The 11,162-nt window shown below is 40.7% G+C and overlaps 3 protein-coding genes across 9 annotated transcripts in view; 2 read left to right on the top strand and 1 right to left on the bottom strand.

Annotated features, from left to right (window-relative positions):
- The first annotated feature begins 2,154 nt into the window (after window positions 1-2,154).
- Bcas2 (BCAS2 pre-mRNA processing factor) lies at window positions 2,155-4,885 on the top strand. 5 transcript variants are annotated; one of them, XM_076439903.1, is made up of 5 exons: window positions 2,157-2,394; window positions 2,483-3,179; window positions 3,260-3,921; window positions 4,043-4,308; window positions 4,406-4,885. In XM_076439903.1, exons 3-5 carry the CDS (start codon window positions 3,847-3,849, stop codon window positions 4,818-4,820), a joined length of 756 nt encoding a protein of 251 aa, XP_076296018.1. In that variant the 5' UTR covers window positions 2,157-2,394; window positions 2,483-3,179; window positions 3,260-3,846; the 3' UTR covers window positions 4,821-4,885. The 5 variants fall into 5 exon arrangements, with proteins under 5 accessions (XP_076296021.1, XP_076296018.1, XP_076296017.1 ...); XM_076439902.1 differs by having other exon boundaries at window positions 2,157-2,414; XM_076439905.1 differs by having other exon boundaries at window positions 2,157-2,616; window positions 2,716-3,179.
- Window positions 4,886-5,532: 647 nt separating this feature from the next.
- Window positions 5,533-7,419, top strand: LOC143216639 (ubiquinol-cytochrome c reductase complex assembly factor 5-like). Its single transcript, XM_076439908.1, has 3 exons — window positions 5,533-5,671; window positions 6,813-7,183; window positions 7,291-7,419. Exon 2 carries the CDS (start codon window positions 6,918-6,920, stop codon window positions 7,155-7,157), a length of 240 nt encoding a protein of 79 aa, XP_076296023.1. The 5' UTR covers window positions 5,533-5,671; window positions 6,813-6,917; the 3' UTR covers window positions 7,158-7,183; window positions 7,291-7,419.
- The window catches only part of LOC143216634 (colorectal mutant cancer protein), a 59,804-nt gene continuing 54,456 nt past the window's right edge, over window positions 5,815-11,162 (bottom strand). For 2 of the 3 annotated variants that reach the window (XM_076439894.1, XM_076439895.1), the window contains exons 6-14: window positions 10,758-10,979; window positions 9,994-10,182; window positions 9,484-9,674; window positions 9,144-9,410; window positions 8,595-8,790; window positions 8,324-8,515; window positions 7,649-7,836; window positions 7,472-7,574; window positions 5,815-6,363 (exon numbers count right to left, since the gene is read on the bottom strand). In XM_076439894.1, the coding sequence (XP_076296009.1) occupies window positions 6,253-6,363; window positions 7,472-7,574; window positions 7,649-7,836; window positions 8,324-8,515; window positions 8,595-8,790; window positions 9,144-9,410; window positions 9,484-9,674; window positions 9,994-10,182; window positions 10,758-10,979 (1,659 nt within the window). In that variant the 3' untranslated portion in view covers window positions 5,815-6,252. Of the gene's footprint in view, window positions 6,364-7,432; window positions 7,575-7,648; window positions 7,837-8,323; window positions 8,516-8,594; window positions 8,791-9,143; window positions 9,411-9,483; window positions 9,675-9,993; window positions 10,183-10,757; window positions 10,980-11,162 lie in introns of all 3 variants that reach the window. The other variant, XM_076439896.1, reaches the window with a different exon arrangement.

Genomic DNA, 11,162 nt, shown 5'->3' with positions numbered 1-11,162 from the left:
GCGCGCTCTTCTTTTAATCGGAATAGGGAAACCAGCCGAAGTATGTGCGGAATATTTAATCGCGAGGAGTTTCTACATTGTGTGGTTTACGATTGATATTTTATGCGCGGCGGTAGTCTATCCGTGGATTTCTATCGTTTATGTTTATGGGAAATTGAAGATTATAGTGTTCTAGAGTTGTTCTGTATTCCTTTTCCTCGAAGTTTGTTAATTAGGTGAACGATGTTTAAGAGTCGTGGGAACAGTTTCTCGGTTAATGTCATTCCACAGGTTCCAAAATGGCTGCCAGGTTAATTATGTTGCCGGCACTTGTTACCACAAATCACATGTGACTAAAGTTTTCGGTAAGGTGACTCATGAATGAATGAGGCGGTGGATTTTTCATTCGGTTTGAGCATTTACCGTGACTCGACAAATATTTTGGATTTTTCTGGAAGCAAAATGTGTAATTGAGTGGAAGGTATTTCGAGATTGGACATGTAATATTTTTAGGTCAATGCTAATCTTTGTAGAACGACTACAATAATCCCAAATAATTAATTGGATTGGAAGTACCGTGTCTCGTCGTTTTACTTGAAGTTTTAGTGAAATCTAGCATTCCTTTCATACATTCCTTACTCTTCAATATTATATTTGCAAGGATAAAAATAGAAACCACGCGAAAACGTCAGGGAATAATTAATTTTCAGATAGAAATAACGGATTGCTGACAAATGACAAAAAAGTAATGCGACGCACAGAAATAAATATGGGTTGAAACAAGAGTACATAGATCATTATCCGACGACGTAAAGCTCAAAGAATCAGTAATAAAACGTGACAAAGTACCAAGGAAGATTCACATAGTAAAGAATAGGGGGTGGAACAAGAATAGATCAGCAACAAACAATAAAGTCTACTAAATCAAGTAGAAGAGGTCTCAAGGGGTTGAAAACGGACAGAACCCGGAAGAGACATATTTTTCAGAATACAACCGGAAGACAAAATGGCCAACAAGAGAAATCCGCCGTCCAAACAAAGGTCTCCGGAGACCGAAAGGGGTATAGAAACCGAAGACGAAGAGCACACCAGAACAGGGTTGCAAACATGGGGCAAAGTGGCACAGGTTTCCTCGTCACCCTAGGGGTACTGTGCCGGGACGCGTTCCCGTTTTTTTACATGGCGGGGATCCCCAGGAGGCCTACACCATGCCACACGGTTTTACACCCGTGTGGAGAACACAAGAAGAAGGAGGACATATAGAATGTCAGAGCGAACTGGGAGGTGGAAAAGTATAACAAAAGAAAATCAGGTTAGCAAGAAGAGAAGTGTATAAATCCTTAAGCCGTCAGTCTCGTGGATGTATGCAAATCTCGTAAGAAGTTCATCTTTTTCTGACAACGAAATCGACTGCGTTGTTTATGTATATTTCGGGCCACGGACGATATCGGCAGCTTGCTCGAGGTTTGCTGATCCGAGAGAAAGAGAAAGAAAAAGGGTTGCCGCGAGCACCGAGGATCGGTTTCGCCCCCGGGTGAAAGTGTCGATTCTCAAGGAGGGCCGGGGTCTAATTTTTTCCGTCTCCGTGTGTTACGTGCCGCGTGCGGCACTGCACTTTCTACGGTGCATCGTTTGAATCCTTAATGGAGGCCTTTCGGATCGAGGAAATCGGCTGCGTCGATCGTCGGTGTTCGAGTGTATCGATCAAATGATCTATCGATCGTTGTTAGATGCAACCAGGAGCCGTCGACTCCGTCGAGGCGTCGTTCCATCCGGGACGATCGTGACGACGGAGCGAGGGCTCCCGCCGAGATCGTCCGTGGGTGTTTTTTTGTTGTTGTGGGGAAACTTATCGCTAAAACACCAGCGGGTACACTGGCGTTGGTGTGGTGGCTTACAACTAGTCACTTAATCGAGGCTACCTGCTCGTATACCCTCTCCCTCTTTCGCCGATGGAACCGAACAACCGAATGGAAAAACGAAGGTGCCACTGAACACGTTCGAGCCCGAGGTGCCACGACACACCGATCACCGGAACTCAAAGAGGTGGCCACGAGACGGGGACAGGATCTTTTATACCCTGGGAATTATTGATCGGGCATGGCTGGCCAGGCCGGCGACACCTGCGCAGGTCCTTCGCCGGCCGCGCAAGAGCACACCGAACGGCCGGACCGAGCCGAACAAATCATTTTTCGAGAAAGAGGACGTAGCCGTTCGCTTCTCGAATAGGTCCCCTGTGAAAAATGATGAGAGATCTCGGATCATTATTGTATTTTGAAGTTTAAGAAATCCCTCGTGGACACCTCGTGGAAATAATACTGCGAGGGCAGGTGTGAGTAAAATAATCCGAATGGGGATGCTAAGGATTGGTAAAGATTGTTGAGGACATTCTTCTATCCAGAGCAACCCTAATGGGTATAATATAATGATTCTTGGTAATGTGTTCACGGAAAGTAGATGAAGGTAATCAAAGCTGATGGTAAATTAATACCTTCCTTTTCAGGTGTGAATAAAATTATGCAAAGAGTGTGCTAAGGATAGGTAAAGTTTGTTGGGTTCTTCGAGGACATTCTTCCATTCAGCAGCCCTAATCGATTTAAGGATTTTTGTTAATATGTTCAGGAAAGGTAGATGAAGGTAGCCAAAGCTGATGATGAATTATGTGTGAAATATTCTTCATCGTCTTTGTCCAATTAGTTCCTGTAAACCGTGATACGTTCTTGTAAATTGTTATAGATACTTTTTATTTCCTTGGGGTCTGTCAGCATTTGAAGATAATTCGTTGTTCTCGTAAGACTGTTAAGAATGGAACTTCAGAATGGAACAATAAAGTCATTAATTAATTAATATAATTTAAAACTTTGTGCTTAGTGTCTGTAGATGAAGAAGATTCCTTCGCTGCAGATAAAGTTCCTACTACAGATCTGAGACTCTTAGAAACACTTTAAGCTACCTCAAGCTAATCTAAGGGTAGAAATAAGAAGACAATTATACTAATACAAAGCGAGACTTATATTGTATATACTATATTCTATGTTGTTGTCATATTTGTATAGATAAACTAATGTTGATATGTGCATAGTATACGAGAGTGTTCACGTCCTAGACGTTTCGGTGTTCCCACTTTTTCTTACATCATCTTCAACATGGAACAGAATCGACGTCATCTTTAGCCCTTGCCTTTGAAATTACAAATTGAGGTATGTCATATGAAATTTGAAGTAGGAATTGTTGATTTTCCTAAAATTATGCTTCAAAACTTTATGTACAATATTTTTAGGAAATGTTTATCCTTGATATTAGCACCGACGAGATACTGTTAACAGTATCAGGTGGGCGTGGGGATAACGTGGAACTAACAGTGATCTGAAATACCAACATTGCTAAAAGTTCCGCCACCGACCAGATGCCAGATACTAGCACCGACGAGATATAGTATCTGGTCGGTGCTTGGGGTCCTTCCCTTGTTAGATACGTTCGTCGGAGAATGTAACATTTCAATATTTCATACCTTCATTCGCCTTCTTATCGACGAGAATCCCCTCAGTGGCCTTCTGTTTCTTATTCCAGCCAGAATACATTCTAGAGGGCGTAAGAGAACACCGAATTATTCGACTCGAATGACATTTGTCGGTGCTTCCGTTTTATTTTGGAAAGAAAATTTCAAAATTCTTTTCGCGGTGCTGTTTTCAAATATTGCAGCAATTACATGTATTGCCATCTACGTGAGACAGCTGAACTAGAAATTCTGAATTGAGCTTCCTAGTTTCGCCACAATCGACGCCACACACGCTTAATTTTCAAACTTTAGTTTGTTGATACAAACATTGAGGAAAACAAAGTCTCCGAATTTTTCAGCTTTCCCAAATGGCAGGAGAAGTTATTGTAGACGCACTACCCTATATCGATCAAGGCTATGATGAACCAGGTGTTAGAGAAGCAGTGAGTACACTATACTTTCTTTAATTAACTACTACGATATCGAAGTTATTTTAGGTTATATTGTTTACATTTTTCCCCAGCCTTTCTTACTCTGACACCCCAAACGTAATGAACATTTCAGGCCTTGGCGATGGTCGAAGAAGAGACAAGACGATACAGACCAACCAAGAATTACTTAGAACACTTACCACCGTTGAATATAAACGCTTTCGAAACAGACGTATTGAAACATGAATTTGAGCGAATGCAAAATCGTTTGCCTATGGAAGTACTTAGTATGAAACGCTATGAGCTGCCTCCTCCACTTCCAGGCAAGATGAATGACCTTGCAGCGTGGAATGAGAGTGTAGAGAACAGTAGCGCACAGTTGGAACACCAGGCTACTAGGTATACAAGTTCAAAGTTCAATTGCATGATTTTAGAAACTCACTGTATTAACTGTAATTTGTTTTTATTGCTACTAAGATGCTTTATATTTTCATAGAATTTGTAATCTGGAATTAATGATGGAATACGGATGCGAAGCATGGAAGTCCTACCTGGAAATCTTGGTACAGCTAGTGAGCCAAGCGCAAAAGCAACTACAGTCTCTTAGGAAGAAGATTCAGGAGGTCAATTGGCAGAGAAAGTCGATGCAAACCCAAGGAGGGGAAAAGTTGAGAGCTCTGGAAGCACAATGGGTGGGACTAGTATCGAAGAATTATGAGATTGAACAGGCTTGCGTTCATTTAGAGGAAGAAATACAGAAATCCATGATGAACAAGGGTGAAGCTGTCGAGATCAATGATGTACCAGGAGAGGAGGAGCCTGACATTCCAGGGAAGAGTGCTACCGAAGTTATGGCAACAGAGATGAACCATCAAGAACAGGAAAATCAAATAATTAGAGAAATTTTGTAAAAAGACATGTACAGATCGATAACTGCATTTTGTATAAATATTTAAATGTCTATTTTCACCTCTGATCAGCCTTAACTCTTTTAATAGACTGTACATATGACCTGCGGTTGCGTAGAATTTTTAACGTGACTGTACCAATATGGTGAAGACATAGACATATAGAGATAGACTGCGCCGTCTTATGGGCGAGTTGAAGCCCACAATGGCGGCGCGCGGTACAAAGAGTGAGAGAGAGAGCATTAGCCGGGGTCCATAGCGCTCTCTTTCTAATTGATGTATTTATTGATGTTTTATTTTTGTTTTTTGCCGCCATTGTAGGCTTCAGCGCTTCGTACAGGCCGCGCAGTCTATCTCTATATGTCTATGGGTGAAGAAGTGTTTTGCAACATTCGGTGCTGATTATTGTGCTGTAGAAATTAATTACGTATACTACAAATTGTATGGAATTCATGAAAGAACAATTTGATCAATAGAATAATAAGTATTTTCGTATACTGGCATACTGTGCACTATTTCTGAATTTTAAGTAATTTGCTACGAGATCGAAGGTCTCAATCCTTTTGGAGGTTACAAAAAGTTGCAAGCCGGAAGAAACAGTTACAGGAAAGTCAGTAGAAAGTGACAAGTGGTTGGAAAATTATTAAAACAATATATTTGCAACAGTGACAATATGACCGTATCGAGATTTCGACAATACTCGTTCATCTTCTTGGCGATGGCATCGATGCTGTCAGGTTCACAGTATGTTCACCTGAAATATGAGCCCCTCAAAGATCTGAACGATCTTATAGAAGAGGAATTCAAGAGAAGAGTTACACAAATGGAGCGCAAATAGAGCATCATTGGAATTTGTAAATAGTTAAATAAATTAGATAATAAAAATTGGATATTTGTGTCAATATGCTCTGCCACACTGAACCAAATAGAAATAAAACAATGTTCCACATTAACAGATCTATTTAGGATGTTCTAGGTGACGAAAAACAGTAGGGGATTTAATAAAGCACAATTTATTTCATCATAGTTTACACGTATCACGCTTTTCTTTAATGCTTGAAATATACATATGTACAAGATGAATATCACTGTCTATAAATGACATATAGTATCAAGTAACAATTATTTATATTTCACAGTATACCTGGAGGACTTTCTTATATAGTTTGCTTGCATTGTTGTATCTCAGTTAGCAGATCCGCGTAAAACCTAGCTTAGAAATTGAAATCCTTTAGGATAGCCACTACACGTGTTTTTTTTTGTCCTTTATAGAATTACAAAGCGAATAATCAAGCGTTATTCTCGGCCAACTATTCGTGTAAAAAAATACGTAAATTTCATCTCAGTTTCGATCGTTCTATTACGTCAGGAAAGATAGTAAAAAATACTCGTTCCTTGAACCGGCGTCGAACAGTTTCCATTAATCACTAAATTGTCATAACGAAGTCTCGCTGGCGCCGGAGCTTTGCGATTGAAGCGGTAAACTCGTTTTGTATCCTGCTGCCTCTTCTTCTAGCAATGTTATCCGCTGTTTCAATAAGTTCACCTAAAAATTAATATATATTTAAAGAAATGTATACAGACTTTCAAATAGTAAATTCCATTTCTTTATTACTAAGTGAACGCGTTCCGAAATTTTTGTTTTGTATATTACGCGAAATGTAACTCTGATTTCATCACGTTTAATGTTTGAATTTGTTTTGAATGAAAATGTAGACCAAAAAAGAATCTAATTAGTTCAGAATATCCTGAAAATGTTCCGCCTTTTTGCTGTGAAATAAAATCTATTTTTGATTCAACCGTGTTCAACGTTGGTGTAATGCGTAGGCATGTAAGTTGAATCACGCGCGATGATTTGTTCGAATTTATTCTGAATGAATATGTTGACCAAAAAAGAAATTAATTAGCTCAAAATGTTCACAAAATGTTTTGCTTCTTTTCTATCAAATAAAATTTGATCTTAATTCAAGTTCAAATATGTAATCTCAATTTTAGTGTGACCGTGCGCAACGTTAGCTAACCGCGTCGGCGTAGAAACACCAATCGAAGAAAACCAAGATGGCGACTACCAGATGACGAAACTTGTGATTTCGAGCGAATATGGCAAAATTCAGACTAAGAAGGATAGTAAAAAGATTGGCGGATATAGTGCCTTTTAAGTTTCTGGGTGAATTTCGTTTTTTACCGTTTTGCTTTCTTGCTGGTGCTCTTTTGGAGTATACTATGATACATTGGCACGTTGGAGAGGTTAACTTTTACAGAACATACAAGAAAAGACGCATAGAAGAGGCAGTTGAAGAAAGATTACGAGAAATGCGAACGGAGAGTGTCAACGCATAAATACTCAAGAGCTACTGCAGACGCTTGTACGTATCCATGACTGAATTAATATCGAACAAAACACTGACTTCTTTGTACATTACTAGTGCTTCAACGAAGGAGACTATCATTCATATATCATTTTTACTTCCAGGAATTGAAGGTACAAATAACTTAAAATTAATCAAGCAGCAGCAAGACTCTCGAATAAAATGTAATATACATAAATTGTAGAAATATACAAAACTGTAATAAACTAGCTTTTATGAATGTCACTAGATAATTCTACTACTTGCTTTTAATATCCCCTAAATCATCCATTTTAATCATTGTACCTGTGTAGCATGCCTCTCAACCATGCCCAACATTTGCTGCTCCAACTTTTTTAATCTAGATTGGTACTTCTTCTTGGATTTTTCTAAAGTTTGCACCAGAGCTCTAAAATCATATGTTCTATTAGAAGTTGCATTATGATAGACTGTAATACAGAATGATTTTTCAAATCCAATTACCCATTGGCTCTCTTTAAATCATTCACAAGCTCGGCAGATTGTTGATGCCTAAGTTCCGAATTTTTGTTAACTTTATCCAGCGTTGATACTAATTCCTGCAAACGTTCTTTCAATCTAGCTTCCCGGCCCAGCGCCTCGATTAGCTCTGATTCCATGCCTTCGCTTTCGTTATCACTTAGACCGCGATCCTACGATTGCAATTAAACAATCAAATACATGTATATAGATCTGTGGATTATCTTGTATACGTTAATTAATATAGCGACGTTTGGATCCACTTTGACCTATCAATACAGCGACCCCCATTAAGATGTTAATCTTTGTGTTAGGTCTAACAAGGAAACAAATGTAACAAATAGACTGCGCATCGTTATGGAATATAAAAATTGTCCAATTCAATTGAAATCGAAGTTGAATGAAAATGTTCTTACTCTTTCAATCCCCTTAAAAAGTCGAAGATAATATGACAGTATCCTTAAATTCTTTATCTATTAATTTTTGGCATAAATGCACAAAATCCGCAGTGTAGTAATGAACATTAAATGGTATTAAATATTGAATGTATCAGGATGAGAAAAAGTGAGATAGGGGTCTAAATGGCCCCAGACAGAGTGGTTTGAGTTCTAGCCAGCAAACGTTCATCTCCCAATGAACGAATGGCAGTGTCATTCATACTTTATTCGTAGCCATTGCCAGCATGGCCTCCGTGTCGTTCAGCTGACCCTGAAGGTGCTCAATGGCGGCGTGTTGGGCCGCGATTTGCGTGTCGCGCGCGTTTAATTTTAATTCTATGGTAGCCCGTTCCTTCTCCAGGAGGAAAACTCTTGCCCGCAACTCCGCTTTGTCCTCCCGCATGGCCATCAATTCCTGCGTGATCATTGTACCAGATCTGTATTTAGCCGGTCGTGTTCACTTGTCGAGTGAAAGACAAACCGGGGGGACGAACCTGCATCAACACTGCGGTCTCCAAGTCCAGTTTCCTGGCCTCCGCCAGCGAGATCGTGTTCTTCGAGTTCAGAGGCTCCGCGTGGACGCTCTCCAGTTCCACTGCGGTCGATCTGACCATTGCACGGTCCCCTTTTAATTGGCTGATGTGTCTCCTGAGCCTCTGCTCGTCCTCCACGCTCCACGCCACCTCGTTCCTAATGACACGACGTAATTACGCATTCTTATCGCACATTAACTCATAGTTTCCCATTCATACCAGGCCCACATTCCCCTTTACACGGTTTCTTTTGTTCATCATGTGTTACAAACTGTGGAACTCTCGGTTTAAACGATAACGTATATTAATGATACACAGCAACATCTGAATAAATTCATTATCTTTTTTTAAAACTAAATAACCGCTTATAAAACGTAATATTATAAAAGTAAATATATGAAAATATATTTATACACTGTTATACACGGTTATATTAACTATACGTGTAAACGTATATGTTAGATCCTTCAACTCAGGATCTACGGTCACAGAGACCACTTCTATACTCACTCATCAGACAGGACTATACTGTCCTCCCAGGGCGCGTTCAGGCTGTTCACGCACTCATTCTCCAGCTTGTTCAAAACATGATAGGCCACATGCTCAGCTGCCCTCCTGTTATCAATTGTGATGCCGTTCCTCTCGGTAGACAAAGCGATCTCGCTCTCCAACAACGCTACTAGAACATCATAGGCCTCGATCGCTCGATCACTATACGAGAGAGCCAGACGCAAGGCAGTGGCGTTCGACTCGTACTTCCCTACCAGTAGGCTCAATCTGAGGAAAGGAAAGAAATTCTTGCACAAATCTTAACACCTTGATTCACATTGTTATTGAATTAGAAGGATACCTGTCGCATTGCGCTTTGCTCTCGTGCAAAGTTAGAGCCAGGACCGCGTTGTTTGCTCGAGCATGTTCCAATCTGCTGTTCAGCCTCTCTGTTTCGACCTCGAATTGTTTCTCGGACCCGTTCAGCTCTTGTAGATTAGAGTGCTCCAGGAGATCGGACACCAGGTGCTCTGCCACCATCGTTGAACATACCTGACAATTTTCATTAAACATTTTCCCTCTTCGTTGCTTTTTTTGATTTATTTTAGTGAAGGCTATATAAATAGGGGTTATCTAGAAAAACTATTACTTTAACTCTAACTCTTGGGCTCTAAAATTAATTTTTAAAAACGGATGGAATGATAGAAGGACAAAGATAGAAGAACTATAGAGAATATTGTTGCGAGAATTGTGTCACCGAGCAGCGAACGACGAACACAGTGATCGAGCGTGACTTCGGGGCACGATGTGAAATTTTCATGACGCGCAAATTCTGAAAGAAAAGTCGCGGACAACGGGAACGATAACGTACCCCCAGGTTGGTAATATCGGGTCCTGTGATGTGCCTCTCGTCCGTCCTCCTGAGTCTCACCCTCTCGGCCATTTTAAGAACAGGAGCTTCCTCCCTCGTTACGCTCTTTGTTGGCGGTGTCTGCAGGGGCGGCAAGAGTGGCGAGCAAGGTGCACTCAAAGGTTCCGGCGAGCTGGTGTTGCCTCTTGTCTGCGGGGAATCAAAGGAGGACGAGGAAACATTACGGCGGGAAGGGTTGATAAACATTTTTGTGAAAGTGTCGGCTGATCAAAGGTTGGGCCTGCGAGCCCTGGGGTAACCATGCGAAAAATTTGTTCAACGCCGACTGGGTGCGCGCTGCGCATCCCGGATAATATTCTCGGCATCGATAAGAAATTCACCGTGCAACCCCCAATTAATCATTCCCAGGTACTCAATTAATTAATGAACTGTGGTATGGGTTTAATTTTTGGTACAATATACAGTGGAATAAAATGAAAATATAGCTTTCCCTTCGTCGAGTCGCACCTGATACCACTCTCTATAAAATTGCTAGTACAATAAATAGAAAACAGTCTTCACTATTTGGTAGCATCGCGCTGTGTTTTCTACATTGTGCGACTCTGAAGTGGGAAAGAACTTTTTCCAGTTTTATACAAGTACAAAACAGTCAAAACATCGAAAGAATTTCAAAGTACCATTTCATTATTTTCTTACTCCTGTGTTTTGCAATTTAACGCAGACAACTTTTATTCGGCAAAGTCAATATTATTTTTATCACCTACCCTAATCTCCCTGCGAGGCGAATCACTGCCAGCCTGTTGCCTCTGGTTGTTCGCCTGGTTCTTAAAATTGGCGAGCTGAGTCTGCAAGCTTGAAATCTCAGTTCTCAGAGCTGTGACCTCATCCTGTAACGCTGCGACAGCCACACTTTGGCAGGACGCTGCCTGCTGTGTTGGTTCGGGGGTTGGTAACGCGGCGGGACTGTCCAACTGTTCTCTGCCATTCTATCAATAAAAAAGAACACGGGAGTGATTTCGGTGAAGTAGACTCTCGGGAACCTTCTTTAGACCTAGGAGCTTTTCGATTTACGGTGATACCTATGCTCGATTCAATTTCATCAATGTCATCATCAATTCCGTTCGTTTCACTTATGCTTTTCACCTCTCCAACTGTTCAGAACTAAAAAT

This window comes from Lasioglossum baleicum, chromosome 15, assembly GCF_051020765.1.
Source record: "Lasioglossum baleicum chromosome 15, iyLasBale1, whole genome shotgun sequence".
Taxonomy (NCBI): domain Eukaryota; kingdom Metazoa; phylum Arthropoda; class Insecta; order Hymenoptera; family Halictidae; genus Lasioglossum; species Lasioglossum baleicum.
This window is presented reverse-complemented; position numbering and strand designations above follow the sequence as displayed.

Excerpts from the sequence above, each read along its gene's own strand:
- Bcas2 (XM_076439903.1), top strand. The coding sequence starts at position 3,847 with ATGGCAGGAGAAGTTATTGTAGACGCACTACCCTATATCGATCAAGGC. Across the intron at positions 3,922-4,042 it reads AACCAGGTGTTAGAGAAGCA|GCCTTGGCGATGGTCGAAGA; the intron begins GTGAGTACACTA and ends TGAACATTTCAG. Across the intron at positions 4,309-4,405 it reads TTGGAACACCAGGCTACTAG|AATTTGTAATCTGGAATTAA; the intron begins GTATACAAGTTC and ends ATATTTTCATAG.
- LOC143216639 (XM_076439908.1), top strand. The coding sequence starts at position 6,918 with ATGGCAAAATTCAGACTAAGAAGGATAGTAAAAAGATTGGCGGATATA.